General features: G+C 31.3%; 1 protein-coding gene across 1 annotated transcript in view; it reads left to right on the top strand.

Moving 5' to 3' along the window:
- gabbr1a (gamma-aminobutyric acid (GABA) B receptor, 1a) overlaps window positions 1-18,315 on the top strand; it is a 75,599-nt gene that overhangs the window by 19,143 nt on the left and 38,141 nt on the right. The window contains exons 8-9 of the mRNA XM_051129212.1: window positions 12,624-12,758; window positions 18,045-18,215. Of these exons, the coding sequence (XP_050985169.1) occupies window positions 12,624-12,758; window positions 18,045-18,215 (306 nt within the window). The remainder of the gene's footprint in view (window positions 1-12,623; window positions 12,759-18,044; window positions 18,216-18,315) is intronic.

The raw sequence follows: 18,315 nt of genomic DNA, 5'->3' as shown, positions 1-18,315 counted from the left end.
TGAATAGGTTGTTCTGCTAATTTATGCTGTCTAAACCACGAAAAAAAAAAAAAAAACATGTGGAAGCTGCTAAATCATATAGTCAAGGACTGAGTAAGCAGGAAAGGGCGCATTTTATTGTGACAAACTTAAGTTAATAGGTAAAGATACGCACGAGCAGTATTAACATATTAGCCTAATATTTCATCTACCTGACCAGAAATGATAAGAACAAACACGAATGTTGTTAACATTCTTGCTCTGGAAATCCTGCTTCAGTTTGGCCAACCACAAATGCCTTTTGTTCCTCAAAATGTTACACTCTTCTCCTTGATTTGTTATTACTTTAGGCAGTCTTTAGTACTCCAAATGTTTTCCCGGTCTGACTGATTAGTGCAGCACAAAACATGATAATAACTGACCATTTTCAACAGCAATAATCAGCAAAATATGCGAATTTCGTTCAGTTCAGTGGCATTGTTTATGTTCATTGCTGCCAGTATGACCGATTGATGAAAACACTCTATGTTCGAATATATTTCATGGCATAGTTCCTGCAAATGAATTCCTTATTCTATATCCATTTATTGCATCATGCCAGCATTCAACCATGTAGGAATGAATGTTATATTTTTTCTAAGAAAGAAGAAATCACATTGCCCTTGTTACCTACTGTTAATTTATTCAAGCATTTCACATTCAAGGACTGAAACAAAGATAAGTACCAGATGTGAATTTAAGATGTCAGAAATTATCAGCGCTTTGCAGGTGCTTCATTATTGTTGTGGCAGCGATTGTATCTTGAGATTCAGGAGTTGGTGTCAAGTTGACATTGCAGTTGTTGGTACATTAATATTTCACAACTCACTGCACTTGGCTGTTATCAACAGCCTGTAAGGCTTCAGCTGCATAAAGTGATTTGGCTTCCTAAAAATACTCATGCACCATAAATGCTTATGTTTGCCTTTAGCAGAGTTTGCAGAGTTTTCCAAGATCACCTCCAAAGTGTATTCCTCAGTGTATTTTCTTTATTTAATATTTATGTTATTAAATAGTATTATTTGTGTGCAATGTGCGTAAGCGGAGAAAGAATTTTTCTGCCTTTTGGGGAAAGTTTGTATCAGCAGCCACAAATAACTGTGCTGTTAAATCATTAAATCATTTCAACTGTGACTTCTCATGTTGCCGCCACTGAATATGTAGCACTTTTTGAAGTTCAGAGCAGGGTGGTTTAGTTTCCCGATGTGGCGTGACTGAGCCCCTGTAGGTGAGGAAACAGTTAAAGAGTGCTCTAAGTGGACAGAGATGTGTTGTATCATGGTTGTGATTGGTGAACCGCACTCTGCATTGCAATCGCACTCAATATAGAGGAAGAATCAGGGAGAGGAGGGTTGGCATGGCAACAGCCACCAGTGAAACCACAGTTCAAACAAACTTGCATCCCTGTAGATCTTGTAAGGATAAGGAGGTCCTTCTACAGACTCTTGTGTATCTGCAGCACCTGTCTGACCACACGATTGAGATGAGTGGAAACTATCTGCAATGTGCCAACGTAATCTTTGTAGGCCAAGTTAGTCCATCCTGTTGGCTTGAGAAACTGTGAGCCTTGAGTTGAATTTGACTAATATTTAGGAGGCAGTGAATGTATGAAGGAGATATATATATATTTTTTTTTTGTTTAAAAAAGTATATTTACTGAGTTGAACAATTTGTGTTGAGTGAAAACTACATCTAAATGGCCTTTGTAAATATTGTTGGTCAGATTTGAAACTCCCTAACTGTTTCTTTAAATATGGGTTTAAATTTGAAAGATAGAACCCTTTTAAAAATTACTGTTATTTATTTTTAATTTTTATTGTTTTTATTTTTGCTTGACAATTTGCCAGTACATTTGGATTAGAGATCATATTAGCACATGCAAACCTAATTATGCAATCCTAAAATGTGTTGTTAAAAAATTATATTGATTGAGTTACACAAGTTGTGTGGAAAAGAGAAAATTACATATAAATGGCCTTCGTAAATATTAAATATGGGGTAAAATGTAACTTTAAAAAAACATAGTAAATAAAAAAAATAAAGAAAAACTGAAAATTTGCATTTTTTATTTTATTATTTTTTTAAATGGCATCTAATGATTGTATTAAAATTCTATTCTGTAAAATATAAGTAAAAATAAATAAATTTGCCACTTATTTATTTAATTTTCAAATTACTTATTGATGACATAAATGACATAAATGATTGTATTAAAAATGTATTCTGTTTTAAAAAAAAGGTCTTTGTAAATATAAAATATTGTTGGTTAAATTTTAAAGTCCAGAACTGTTTCTTTAAATATAGGTTCAAAACCTAAATATGGAAACATTTAAAAAAAATGTGTTATTTATTTTTATTTATTTAAATAATATTAAAGTAATATTAAAAGTGTTTTCTTTACAAAAAAAATTAAATGCACTTCATATTAGCATATGCAAACTAAATTATGCATGAGCGTACTTGCCAAAATATTTTAGTGTATTTCATGCCACAATTAGATAAATTCCTTATTCTGTGATCCCAAAATGTGTTGTTAAAAAATGATATTGATTGAGTTACACAATTTGTGTGGAAAAGAGAAAATTACATAGAAATGGCCTTTGGGGTCAAATATGGGGTACATTTTTTTTGTAACTTAAAAAACACAAAAAAAAGTGAAACTGAAAATTTGCATTTTATTATTATTTTTTTATTTTTAAATGACATCTAATGATTTTATTAAAATTCTATTCTGTAAAAAATGAGTAAAAATAAATAAATTTGCCACTTATTTATTTAATTTTTAAATGACCTAATGATTGTATTAAAAATATATTCTATTTAAAAAAGGTCTTTGTAAACATAAAATATTGTTGGTTAAGTTTGAAAGTCCAGAACTGTTTCTTTAAATATAGGTTCAAAATTGAAATAAGGAAATGTTTTAAAAATTACTGTTGAGTTACACAATTTGTGTGGAAAAGAGAAAATTACATATAAATGGCCTTTGTAAATATTAAATATTTTGGGATCAAATATGGGGTACAATGTGGCGGATGAAACTTTAAATAAACCCCACCATAAATTAAAAAAAAAACTGAAACTGAAAATTAGCATTTCTTAAAATGTATTTTAAATGACATCTAATGATTGTATTAAAGCTCTGTTCTGTAAAAAAATAAGTAAAAATAAATACATTTCCCACTTATTTAATTTTTAAATGACATGCAATTATTCTTAGTAAAATATTAAAAGTGTTTTCATTACAAAAAATGCATTTGTTTTTTTTTAGTCTTGCATGACAATTTGCAAATGCACTTCATATTAGCATATGCAAACTAAATTATGCACGAGCATACTTGCTGAAATATTTTAGTGCATGTAAAAAATGTGTTATGTTAAAAAATTTGATTGATTGAGTTACACAATTTGTGTGAAAAAGAGAAAATTACATATAAATCGCCATTGTAAATCAAATATGGGGTAAATTTGACAGTTGGAAGGTTTTTTTTAAAAAAATACAATAAATAAAAACGTAATTTTTTTTCATCTTTATTCAAAAAAATGTCATCTTTAAATGAAAATGAAAATTAACATTTTTTAAAATGTATTTTTAAATGACATCTAATGATTGTATTAAAGTTCTATTCTGTAAAAAAAAACGTAAAAATAAATAAATTTCCCAATTATTTAAAAAAAATGTGTTATGTTAAAAAACATTGAGTTACACAAAAAAAAAGAGAAAATTACATATAAATCGCCAATATAAATATATTGTAGGGTCAAATATGGGGTAAATTTGACAGTTGTTTAAGTTTAAAAATCTAATGGCATCTAATAATTGTATTAAAGCTCTATTCTGTAAAAAAATAAGTAAAAAATAAATACATTTCCCACTTATTTAATTTTTAAATAACATGCAATTATTATTAGTTATATATTAAAAGTGTTTTCATTACAAAAAATGCATTTTTGTTGTTTTTAGTCTTGCATGACAATTTGCCAGTGAACATCATATTAGCATATGCAAACTAAATTATGCATGAGTGTACGTGCCGAAATATTTTAGTGTATGTAAAAAATATGTTATGTTAAAAAATATATATTGATTGAGTTACACAATTTGTGTAAAAAAGAGAAAATTACATATAAATTGCCATTGTAAATATATTGTGGGGTCAAATATGGGGTAAATTTGACAGTTGGAAGTTAAAAAAAAATACAATAAATAAAAAAATTAAAACTGAAACTGAAATTCGCAACTTATTTTATTTCTTAATTTTCAGTGACGTAATAATTGTATTAAAACGCTATTCTGTAAAAAATAAGTGAAAATAAATACATTTGACACTTACTTTTTTATTTTTAATTGACATGTAATGACTGTATTAAAACAGTATTCTGTAAAAAAAAAAAAAAAAAAAAGTAGGACGAAAGGGTTTAATAGTGTTTTTCAATTTCTCATGCTTCAAAATAACAGCGAAGTTTGGTTATCAGGGTGCATTTATTCATTTACCAGGTGCTTTTATCCAAAGTGACTTTTAAATGAGAAAAAGCACAAGCAATTTATCATACGAAAGCCAGTAATATTAACAGTCCAGCAATAATCTTGATTTAATGAAAATGCTAGGTACAATTCCAGTTATTAACTGCTTTCTAGAAATGTCACCATTCCGCCCATGATGGAAGTCAAGTTTAATTTAGCATTAATCTTAATAAAAATCTAAGGCATACTGCAGGTGCACGAGGAGAAGAATGCGATATCAGAAGAGCCGAGTGTGACATTGTATAAATGTCATGTGTTAGTATGCCGTGGAGACGGAAGAGCAGGTGTGAAGTGCTCAGACTCGTTGACATTTAAGCCGACAGATATTTTGAGCATTTCTCCTTGATTGGGGATCACTTCATACCTGGATGAGATTCTAATCAAAATTGCTTTCGGCTGTCAGAAATGTAATTACAAAGGGAGAAAATCAAATTTGATGTGGGTTTTGCATTTAATTATTGTTCAAAGAATCTCGGGCATGTTTGGGGCATTCTTTTAATCTCTCGCAAATAGCCAATTATCACGCAGAGCAATGTTTGCATAGAAACATGAAAGTCACCTCGAAATTCCAATTTCATTTGACATTTGATAAATATTTATTTATTAATTGAGGGTTTTTATAACCCCTGCCATGCTCTGGCAGCAGAACACAGATCAGTGCTTTTCTAATCCATTTGTTCTTTTCATTTTTTCCTTCTTTTTTTATGTGTCATTTTAAAAATGGCACTTTGAACATTTGTTTTGTACTCTAAATAGATTTGTACTTTTCATGAAGAAAATGTGAGGGCTGGGATTTTGTATGGGATTTTTTTCCCCACATTTTATCATCTGCCAGGCAAAAAATTGTCTGATTACTTAATATCAAAGCTCTATTTAATAAGCCGTATGATTTAAGGCATCATTTAGTGTGTATACAAACACCCGTAGTACAAACAGCATGGAATTACACAACAAATGTAATATTTAGCTTGTTTAAAAGTATGAGAGCGGCATTAGCATGCTTCAGTAATAATTACTGTTGTCGCTAATCAAAAGACTTGTACATTTTGTTTTATTAGTCAGATACATCATGGAAATTATTAGCAAGACAGAAGGAATGGGATCAGGCCACATTACATTTAAATTGAGAAACCAAGCAGGATACAGATTTGTAATTAGATTTTTTTAATTAAGTAAGTATTAAAATGAATCAGAATGTAGAGAAATTCATATAACTGTATTTTCTTTTACTAGAATAGCAAAGTTTGTAAAGACAAGTCTTGTTTAAAATGGGTAAAAAATAAGATAAATAGATTAGACGCACTTTAAAATAAGAACTTATTGTTTTGTAAACAATATACTTTTAAACAATATACTTAAGTGTAAACAATTTAAATTAAGTTTAAATTTAAGTTAAAATTTTTAAATAAAATGTATATTAAAGTCACATTATGTTTTAAAATAAAAATAGCTGAACTATTTACATTTAGATTAGTTTTATAAATAAAATGTAAATTAAAATTATATTAGATTTAAAAATTTATAAACATAATAGTTTACAATAAAAGTAGTTAGTGGAACTATTTAAATTTATATTCATTTTTAAATAAAATTTATATTAAAGTTATATTATGTTTTAAAATATATATATAAAAAATATAGTTTAAATTAAAGGTAGTTAGCTAAATTATTATAAAATTAGATTGTTTTAAAAATATCTTTAAAAATTACAAAGATTATATTAAAAGTAGTTAGCTGAACTATGTAAATTTAAAATAATTTTTATATATAATGTATATTAAAATATATTTTAAAAATTAATAGTTTAAAGTAGTTAGCTGAACTGTTTAAATTTAAAATTAATTTTTATAATAAAATGTTAAAAAATTAAACATTTTATATTAAAGGTAGTTAACTGAACTATTTAAATTGAAAAATATCTTTTTAATAAAGTATATTAAAATATTTCTTAAAAATATATATTAAAATTAATAGTTTCAATTAAAAGTAGTTAGCTAAACTATTTAAACTGAAATTAAGTTTTAAAACAAAATGTATATTAAAATTATATTATGTATTAAAGATATAAAAAATAAAGTTTATATTAAAAGTAGTTAGCTGAACTATTTAGTTAAATCATTTTTTACATAAAATTCATATTAAAATTATATTGCTATAAAGATATATAAAAATAATAAAGTTTATATTAAAAGTAGTTTGCTGAAATATTTAAATGTAAATACATTTTTTAAATAAAAGATATATTAAAATTATATTTTGCTTTAAAGATATATAAAAAAAATAACGTCAATTAAAAGTAGTTAACTGATCTATTTAAATGTAAATGATTTTCAAAATAAAACGTATATTAAAATGATATTATGTTTTAAAGTATATTTAAAAAATATATTAAAAGTAGTTAGGTGAACTTTTGACCCACTTGGGTCAAAAGGACTGTTTTGTTTGTAATTTTATTATATTTAAAATATTGTATTTACTGTATTTTGAAATAAAATGGATAACGTGTATTGCAAAATGCATTGACAAGCTTTTATGGTAAACTAAATAATACTTTAACTGCATATCTATGTCAGCATTATATGAAATTGCATATTCCATAATAAAAATAACTAAAAAACATATTTGAGTTTTGATTCATGATATGACCGGCCATAAATGGAAATCTCAAAGACACACTCATAGGCTCTGATGCCAGAAGTTGTGGTCCATCTTGTGTGTGTGTTTTAGAGCAGATATTTACAGGAACCCCCTTGCACAGATACACTCTCCCTCTCCAGACGGTTGCCATGGTTATATCAAAGCTCAGCCTGCAAACTTTGATCAATTATTAACCGTGATAGAGCGAGACCGAGGTAGAGAGAGAGAGAGAGACCGATGCCCTGATGAGACACTTGTGCTTTCCCTGTTTTAATTGGCATCTGTTGTATCCAGATTGTAACGAGAAGGATTTCCATATCCAAATGCATGCTTTATTCATTCTCATCTGGGTTCAGGGATGTAGAATCGCAGCTTAGAAATAACAAACCAACACTTGCAAGTTAATATGAGGCAGAACAGCAGATAAAGGCTCATTCATGGTCTGAGTCACAGGAAGACGTGTCTTGCTTCGTTGGGATGAGACATTTAGCATTTGAATCTCTATAGTAAACAAAGTCAAAGCTACAGATCTGGCTAGCAGCTTGCACTGTATGCGAAAATGTCTTTATTTTTATGCACACTGTGCTTGCATTCGCCAAATATCCTTTTATGACTCAGTCAATCAATGTTCTATTATTAAAGCCATGTATGAATCTCATCAAGTTAGTGTTTTTGAGCGTTTTACATTTATTCCAAAATAATAACTCAGAGCAGTAACAGTTTAAACAATATATTTTTAATTTGTGAACTTATGTTCAGTTTGAATTATTTTTGAATTTGTCGGATCATCAGCAATCAAAGCTTAGCAAATATTGGTCACAGACACGGAGATTTACTTTAAATTTCACCAAGCCGATTACTCACTAAAAACTCCCACAGATCATGTTTTCATGCCATTTTAAATCTTATTTTGACGCAACAAAGAGGTTATATCTAAGTGTGTGAGTTGTTTACGTACTTTCATTAGTCTTCTCATTAAAGGAAAACTCCACTTCCAAAACAACAATTTACAAATAATGTACTCAGCCCCTTGTCATCCAAGATGTTCATGTCTTTCTGTCTTCAGTCGTGAAGAAATTATGTTTTTGAGGAAAACATTGCAGGATTTTTCTTCATATAATGGACTTCAATTGTGCCCCCGATTTTGAATTTTCAAAATGTCGTTTAAATGCAGCTTCAAAAGGCTCTAAACGATCCCAGCTGAGGTGGAAGGGTCTTATCTAGCGAAACGATGACATGATTAGAAAGTTGTTAGCATGTCATTAGCATGTTTGCTAACATGATTAGCAAGTTACTAACATGTTGCTAGCATGATTAACAAGCTGCTAGCATGTTTCTAACATGATTAGCAAGTTGTTAGCAAGTTACTAGCATGATTAGCAAATTACTAGCATGTTACTAGCAAGTTGCTAGCATGTTTCTAACATGATTAGCAAGTTGTTAGCATGTTGCTAGCTTGTTTCTAGCATGATTAGCAAAGTTGCTAGCATGTTTCTAGCATGATTAGCAAATTGTTAGCATGTTGCTAGCATGTTTCTAGCATGATTAGCAAAGTTGCTAACATGTTTCTAGCATGATTAGCAAGTTGCTAACATGTTTCTAGCATGATTAACAAGTTGTTAGCAAGTTGCTAACATGTTTCTAGCATGATTAGCAAAGTTGCTAGCATGTTTCTAACATAATTAACAAGTTGTTAACATGTTGCTAGCATGTTTATGGCATGATTAGAAAGTTGTTAGCATGTCATTAGCAAATTTAGTAACATGATTAGCATGTTGCTAGCATGTTTCTAACATGATTAACAAGTTGTTAACATGTCATTAGCATGTTACTAACATGATTAGCAAGTTACTAGCAAGTTGCTAGCATGTTTCTAACATGATTAGCATGTTGCTAGCTGGTTTCTAGCATGATTAGCAAAGTTGCTAGCATGTTTCTAGCATGATTGGCAAGTTGCTAGCATGTTTCTAGCATGATTAGCAAGTTGTTAGCATGTTGCTAACATGTTTCTAACATGATTAGCATGTTGCTAGCTTGTTTCTAGCATGATTAGCAATGTTGCTAGCATGTTTCCAGCATGATTAACAAGTTGTTAGCATGTTTCCAGCATGATTAACAAGTTGTTAGCATGTTGCTAACATGTTTCTAGCATGATTAGCAAGTTGCTAGCATGTTTTAGCATGATTAACAAGTTGCTAGCATGTTTCTAACATGATTAACAAGTTGTTAGCATGTTGCTAACATGATTGGCAAGTTGCTAGCATGTTTCTAGCATGATTAGCAAGTTGTTAGCATGTTGCTACCATGTTTCTAGCATGATTAGCAAGTTGTTAGCATGTTGCTAGCATGTTTCTAACATGATTAGCAAGTTGTTAGCATGTTGCTAGCATGTTTCTAGCATGATTAACAAGTTGCTAGCATGTTTCTAGCATGATTAGCAAGTTGTTACCATGTTGCTACCATGTTTCTAGCATGATTAGCAAGTTGTTACCATGTTGCTACCATGTTTCTAACATGATTAGCAAGTTGTTAGCATGTTGCTAGCATGTTTCTAGCATGATTAACATGTTGCTAGCATGTTTCTAACATGATTAACAAGTTGTTAGCATGTTGCTAGCATGTTTCTAACATGATTAGCAAGTTGTTAGCATGTTGCTAGCATGTTTCTAACATGATTAGCATGTTGCTAGCATGTTTCTAGCATGATTAACAAGTTGCTAGCATGATGCTGGTTGTTAGCCATACATAGATAGATAGATGAGTTTGAATGAGTTTAAATGGATTAGAAATACAGTACATAGAAGGGAAGTTTGATTGAGTCTCAGAGGATTCTGGGAGTTTTGACAGTTGGAATTATGCAGTGAAAGAATCAAAAATCAAAAGAGTCAAAAATCATGATCTTTCAGAAAAAGCCTCGTCTTGCTGACAAAAAATATGAGTTTACAATTGGGGGAACAATTCTTAATCATGTCACCTGTTATAATTATTTGGGTCTGACAATCTCAGCCTCTGGTCAGTTCAATACTGCAATAAAAGATCTGACAGATAAGGCACGCAGGGTTTTTTACAGTATAAGAAGACCCCTGTTCAAATTCAATCCATCCATTGAACTGTGGCTAAAAATCTTCAATAGCATCATCAAACCCATTCTGCTCTATGGCTCTGAAATCTGGGGCCCCAAATTTAAACTAAACTATGAAACATGGGACAAAAACCCTGTAGAAATATTTCACCTTGAGTTCTGCAAAAACATCTTGGGAATTCACAGAAACGCCCCAAATCTGGGCTGCAGGGCGGAACTGGGCAGATTCCCTCTGCTCTCTGAAATCCAGAAGAGAGCAGTGAAGTTTTGGTTCCATCTTTCAGACACACCGACAGATAGCTACCATCACAGTGCTTTCACTTATCGGCAAAAACACCCAGAGAGTGACCCCTTACACTATTTAGTGGAAAAACATCAACTCAATTCCACAATTCAGTGTAAACAGTCAAAAGTTAAAGAAGCTGAAAAAATAACCCAGGAAGAATACATTCATGATTGGCAGCAAAAAGTAACTCAAGTAAAGAAATTAACTTACTTCCATAATATAAAATCTGATTATAAATTAGCGCCATACCTGAGCCGTATTAAAAACTATGGTCACAGAAAGCTGCTGACGAAATATCGTCTGAGTGAGCACAGTCTGAGTGTAGAGACGGGCCGACACAAACAGAGCTGGAGAGCCAGAGAGCTCCGACTGTGTTCTCACTGCACAGAGAGTCTCATAGAGGACGAGCTGCACTTCCTTACAGAGTGCAGCAAATATAAACACATCAGAGATGCCTATTTCAAACAAATAGCACTAGTGTCACCTGAATTCCAGCAAACAAGCAACACAGAGAAACTCTCGTATATATTGGGAGAGGAAAAATGCATCCACCTGGCAACGCAGTATGTGTACTCCTGCCATCAAATGAGGGAAAAAGACTGATACCCTCTTTACAATAACCATTTACAATAACTCTCTGTATTTTTTTTTTTTTTTTTCTTCTGTCAATCTATTTGTTTGTATAATATACTTATTGCTTTGGCAACATTGTGATATGTTACACAGTCATGCCAATAAAGCTCATTTGAATTGAATTGAATTGAAAGAGCGCACTGTAAGTGCACTCTGTAGGTGTGTTTTGTGTAATAAAGTTACTCCAGGATGTGAAATCGCACATTGTTAAAACAACAATTAAGTTACCTACTTTACATCCCTAGTTTACCTAAAAATGAAAGTTCTGTCATCATTTACTCACCCTTCAATGTTCCAAACCTATATGATTTTCTTTTATCTGTTGGACACAAAAGAAGATCTATTAAATAATGTTGGTAGTAGCTGTTGACTTCTATAGTATGAAAAAAATACAGTATATACTATGGAAGTTAATGGCTACCGTTAGCGCAAACTAAAGTGTGTTAAGAAACATAGTAATAAAAATAAACTCTCTTTAAGTACATGTAAGTGCCCTTTTATTTCATTAATATTATATTATCTGTAAGTACAGTTGTTAAATATACTTTGAAGTTCACTACAAGTGCACATTCAATACAGTTAAGTGCACTTTATTTTCACAAGACTAGATATAGTATAGACACAACAGTTCCTGTCAGGCATAATCTATTTTAAAATTCAAATTAAAAACCCAGTTCTTTAATTCTGGATTTTCTTTTTGCTCCAACCCTGTACTGACCCAACAAAAAAAATGTCTTTTTGTCCAACAACAGTTTGAGAAGGAGCATATCTTGCCCTCTTTTTTGTAGTCTGCGCTCAGTATTCTGGTCCAGAGACCTGCGTAACCTTCAGCCCCAGGGACTTTAACAACACAGATGCCTCCGTCACGTCAAGCGTCTTCAGTTCCTCTCGATGGCTGCTTCTCTGAGGCCGTGCGCTGAATGAAAATGCCTCAGCTCCTTGGAGATGCCAAGAGAGACTGGAGAAACTTACTAGAGTGATGTCTGACAAAAATTTTATTAGCTATTGCTAGTAACTACTGCTACCAAGAGTGGTTGCTTTCAGACTGTCATCATTTTTGAGACCAGCACTGTGTCATTTAGTTCTAAGTTTAACAAAAATAAAAGCATGCATGTCTTTCCTAATTAAGTGTTTGTGCTGATCGTTACCAAGGGCACCATTTGAGTGTGACTGCATCTGCGGCATGCGAGCAGTCACCCCCTCATTTGTGAATCACTTCCTGTTGTATTTGTCACAGTGAACTGCAGCACGAGAGGTCTTTGGTTACAGCATCACTGCAGTCCGGTCGTTTTTCTGGGCCGTGAGATGCTGTGCTGATTCCATTGATCCGTTATTGATTATGACATGCTCAACTGAAGCTTGTACATCCTGTGAGCTACAGTTACTTTTTCAAAGGTTGTAGACTAATTTTGACTGTCTTGATGTTCTTTTTCCCTTTCCTTCAGTGTGATCCTGGAGAGGCCACTAAACTGCTGTATGACTTGCTGTACACAGAGCCCATAAAGATCGTCTTGATGCCGGGCTGCAGCTCCGTGTCTACGCTGGTGGCCGAGGCGGCACGCATGTGGAACCTTATAGTGGTGTGTTTGCTATGTGTACATCTCTGTTCAAAGTCTTTATATCTGTATTGTTGATTACTGGTTTCTCCATTTGCCTGGATTTGACTGTAGGATGCCAAAGAGTTCTGAATTGAAACATAAAAAAGGTAACTGTGACTTTATATCTCACAATTCTGATGTTTTTTCGCAGAATTCAATACAAACTCATGATTGAGAAATACAAGTGCGCAATTCTGAGAAAAGGTCAGAATTGCAAGATATGAATTTACAGTTTTGGGATAAAAAGGTCTTTTGATTTATATACTTGCAATTTTGAGAAGGAAAGTCAGAACTGTGACATGTAAACTCAGAATTGCAGGAAGGTCTTGTCACATAAAAACTCAGAATTGCAAGAAAAAAGGCTAAATTGTTAGATGTAAATTTGCATTTGTGAGAAAAAGTCAGAAATCTGACATAAAAATTTGCAATGTTTTTTATTTTTGAAAAAACAGAATTCAGAGAAAAAAATGTCTGAATTGAGAGATTAAAACTTAAAAAAAAAAAAAAGTAAGAATTGCAAGGTTTATACTCAGAATTGTAAGATGTAAGTCTTGTCACATAAAAACTTAGAATTGCGAGGGAAAAAAAGTCAGAATTGTGAGATACGAAACTCAGAATTCAGAGAAAAAGGTTTAAATTGTGAAACGCAAACTCAGAATTTTGGGAAACAAAGTCTTGTCACATAAATACTTAGAATTGCTAGAAAAAAAGCCTGAAATGTTAGATGTAAATTCGCAATTGTGAGAAAAAAGTCAGAATTGCAACAAAAATGTCTGAATTGTTAGAAGTAACAGAATTGTTAGATGTAAACAGAATTCAGAGAGAAGCATAATCTGGAGAAAAAAATCATAATTGTGAGAGAAACCAAGTCCGAATTGAAAGATAAAAAGTTGCAGTTACCTTTCAGAATTCAGAGGAAAAAGGTCAGAATTGAGAGAGATAAAGTCAGGATTTGAAAGAAAAAAAGTCAGAATTGTGAGGTTTAAACTCTGAATTGTGAGATGTAAACTCAGAATTGTGGGAAACAAAGTCTGAATTGTTAGATGTAAATTTGCAATTGTGAGAAATAAGTCAGAATTGCAAGAAAAAAGTCTGAACTGTTAGATTACGTTTTTATTTTTGAAAAAAAAAACAAAAACAGAATAGCAAGATGCAATTGCGAGATATAAACAGAATTCAGATGAAAAAAGCCTGAATTGAGAGATATAAAGTCAGGATTTGGGAAAAAAAAAAAAAAAGTCGGAATTGTGAGATATAAACTCAGAATTCGGAGAAAAAAAGTCTGAATTGTGAGACATAAACAGAATTCAGAGGAAAAAAGTCTGAATTGTTAGATGTAAATTCGCAATTGTAAGAAAAAGGTCCGAAATGTGAAAAAATGTGCAATTAAATTTTTTATTTTTTGGGGGAAAAAACAGAATAGCAAGACGCAACTGTGAGATGTAAACAATTCAGATGAAAGAAGTCTGAATTGAGTAATGTAAACTCAGAATTCAGAGAAAAAAGTGTGAATTGAGAGAGATTTAAATTTAAGATTTGGAAAAAAAAAATGAAAATTGCGAAGTTTAAACTGAATTTTAAGATGTAAACAGAAACATAGGAAAAAAGGTTGATTTGAGAGATACAAACTCAGAATTGTGAGATGTAAACTCAAAATTGCAGGGAACAAAGTCTTGTCACATAAAAACTCAGAACTGCAAGAAAAAAGTCTGAATTGTTAGATGTAAACTCGCAATTGTGAGAAAAAAGTCAGAATAGTGAGATCTAAATTTGCAATTACATTTTTTTTTAAAACAAAAAAACTGAATAGCAAGATGCAAAAGATGTAAACAGAATTCAGAGAAAAGCAAATTCTGTATTGTGACATGTAAATTCATAATTTGGACGAAAAAATTATAATTGTGAGATGTAAACTCAGAACAGGATTTGGGAAAAAAAAAGTCAAAATTGAGAGATTGAAAGATTGTCAGATGTAAAATCAAATTTGCACATAGTATTGTCACATAAAAACAGTTATTAGATGTTTACTCGAAATTGTGAGAAGAAAGTCAGAAATGTAAGAAAAAAAATAATGCAATTATGCTTTTTATTTTTGGAAACAAAAACCAGAATAGCGAGACATAGTTGCGAGATGTAAACAGAATTCAGAGAAAAAAAGTCTGAATTGAGAGATATAAACTCAGGATTTGGAAGAAAAAAAAAAAGTCAGAATTGTCAGGTTTAAACTCTGAATTGTGAAATGTAAACTCAGCAGAATTGTGGGAAACAGAATTGAGTGTATTGTCACATAAAAACTCAGAATTGCAAGAAAAAAAGTCTGAATTGTTAGATTTAAATTTGCAATTTTGTTTTTGGAAACAAAAAACAATAGTGAGACGCAATTGCGAGATGTAAACAGAATTCAGAGAAAAAAATCTGTATTGTAACATGTAAACTCATAATTTGAAGAAAAAAAAAAATTAAAATTAAATAAAATTAATTAAATAAAAAAAAAATAATAATTGTGAGATGTAAACTTAGTTCGAGAAACAAAGTCTGAATTGTGAGATAAAAAGTCGCAATTACCTTTCTTATTTTTTTACTCCATTACAGAAACAGGCTTCCATACATTCCTGAAACAAAATAGCAAAATGATAAAACAGTTGCTTTTCAGCTTTAACTCCAACTAGATTAGAGATTTCGATGCATAAATGCTACACAAAACAAGCAGCTCTGTGTTGTTTTTGGGTCAAGGAACAAAAAGAATTTGGACTTGTGATCTTTTACTGACTTTGTGTAGTTTGTTGACACTTTTGAAAAAGCTAACAAATTAAAACTGTCAAAAGAGGCTCTCAAGGAAGTCAGAGAACTGAATGAGAACGTGAGAAAGTAAAAACAGAATACACAAGATACCCTTAGCAAATTTGACGAAATAATTAATTTTTCCATTTATTCTCTTTCAATCCTCTGGCATCCGCCGAGGTTTGCAGGAATTTGGAAAGTAATGTTCTCAACCCGACTTTGTTCTCATTAGATGAGTTTACTTATGTGGAAAAAAGTAGAGTTTGCTTCATGTAATTTAGAAGAAGTTGGAAAAGTGAGTTGTAAGTTTACTTTTAACAAACCAGCTCTCCAAGGAAACCTGTAAAACTTCAGTTCATTTTTTTGACAGATGGGTTTGTACTCCAGTAGATTATGACACAGTGCTCATAAAAAAATGAATAACTGTTTATACTTGACAGTGTAGGCAAACCAACTATTGTGAAAAAGAATTACACTTCAGAATACTTTTAAAAATACTTTATTTTTTACAGAAATAGTATACTTTAAAATAATATAATTAAATGTAAACTAAATGTAATGTTCTTGGTCACTTTTAATGCTTTAAGTTAATTGCAATTAGTTTAAATTGTATTAAATGGAATTATCTGAACTTCAGAGTGCATTTTTGATCTTTATATGTAATGCAGTATTTATGTCATTTCTATTTAAAGTTGATAGCATGTGTTTATTTACTGTCTTTTAATACACTCAAGTGTATTTAATACAATTAAAGGGATAATTCACCTAAAAATTAAAATTACCCCAAGATTTAATTAATAGAATCTGAGTTATATTTAAAAAATATCCTATAATGGCAGTGAATAGCTGTTGTGATTTAAAAGTCCAATAAAGTGCATCCATCCATCATAAAAAGTATGGTTTATAAAGTTTTTAAGTATGGATATTTTTCTTGTATACAAACGCATTACTGTGGAGCACTTTTAATGATGGATGGATGCACTTTTTGGGCTTCAAAATCTCAACAGCCATTTACTGCCATTATAAATCTTGGAAAAGCCATGAGATTTTTTAATGTAACTCAATTAAATGAAAATATAGTTTAAATTGTATTAAATGGAATTATCTGAACTTCAGAGTGCATTTTTTGATCTTTATATGTAATGCAGTATTTATGTAATTTCTACTGAGAGTTGATCGCATGTGTTTATTTACTGCCTTTGAATACACTTAAGTGTATTTAATACAACCTAAAGGGATAATACACCCAAAAATGTATATTATCCCAAGATTTACTCACCCTCAAGCCATCCTGGGTGTATATGACTTTTTTCTTTCAGACGAATAGAATCGGAGTTATATTTAAAAAAAAAAAAATCCTATAATGGCAGTGAATGGCTGTTGAGATTTTAAAGTCCAATAAAGTGCATCCATCCATCATAAAAAGTATGGTTTATAAAGTTTTAGGTATGGATATTTTTCTTACATACAAACGCATGATGGATGGATGCACTTTTTTGGGCTTCAAAATCTCAACACCCATTCACTGCCATTATAAAGTTTGGAAAAGCCATGAGATTTTTTTATGTAACTCAATTAAATGAAAATATAGTTTAAATTGTATTAAATGGAATTATCTGAACTTCAGAGTGCATTTTTTGATCTTTATATGTAATGCAATATTTATGTCATTTCTACTGAGAGTTGATAGTATGTGTTTATTTGCTGTCTTTGAATACACTTAAGTGTATTTAATACAACTTAAAGGGATAATACACCCAAAAATGTATATTATTCCAAGATTTACTAACCCTCAAGCCATCCTAGGTGTATATGACTGTCTTCTTTCAGATGAATAGAATCAGAGTTATATTTAAAAAAAAATGTCCTATAATGGCAGTGAATGGCTGTTGAGATTTTAAAGTCCAATAAAGTGCATCCATCCATCATAAAAAGTATGGTTTATAAAGTTTTTATGGTTTATAATAGTATGGATATTTTTCTTATATACAAACACACCAGTGTGGAGCACTTTTAATAAAGGATGGATTCACTTTTTTGGGCTTTAAAATTTCAACACCCATTCACTGCCATTATAAAGTTTGGAAGAGCGAGGACATTTTTTAATATATTCTGATTGAATTCATCTAAAAAAAAGAAAGTCATATATACTTAGAAGCAACCTGGTTCATTGCTTGAAATACGAAGATTTTTTTCTGAAAACTGAGGCAGAAAGTGGTTAGCGTTCCTACATTGTGCCTTTCTAAGTATTGACACGTCAGTATTGGATGTAGAAACAGATTGGCTTATTTATTCTGGTTTCTCTGGGTTGACATTTACCCTTCTTCCAGTGTGTGCAGAAATCTGACTCATATTTTTGCTCTGCTTTTTGCTTTCGTTCTTTTCAGCGGTATCAAATAAGGTCAACCATATAGCTGAGTAAATCTTTCCAGTGTGCTCTCTCTATCCTTCCACCTTTTTAACTACTGTCTCCCTCTCTCTCTGTAGTTTTCATACGGCTCCAGTTCTCCAGCTTTATCCAACCGCCAGCGCTTTCCCACTTTCTTCCGTACGCACCCGTCAGCAACTCTGCATAATCCCACACGTGTGCGGCTCTTCCAGAAGTGGGAATGGACAAAGATTGCCACCATCCAGCAGACCACTGAAGTCTTTACCTCAGTCAGTCCTACATCCAAAACTTTCTTATTTATCATACTCAGTATAGTCATGCTGTGGTTTTCCTATTGCTACCAGGTTCTCAATATTTATGCATTTTTTT

Source organism: Labeo rohita, chromosome 15 (assembly GCF_022985175.1).
Source record: "Labeo rohita strain BAU-BD-2019 chromosome 15, IGBB_LRoh.1.0, whole genome shotgun sequence".
In the NCBI taxonomy this organism is placed as follows: domain Eukaryota; kingdom Metazoa; phylum Chordata; class Actinopteri; order Cypriniformes; family Cyprinidae; genus Labeo; species Labeo rohita.
This window is presented reverse-complemented; position numbering and strand designations above follow the sequence as displayed.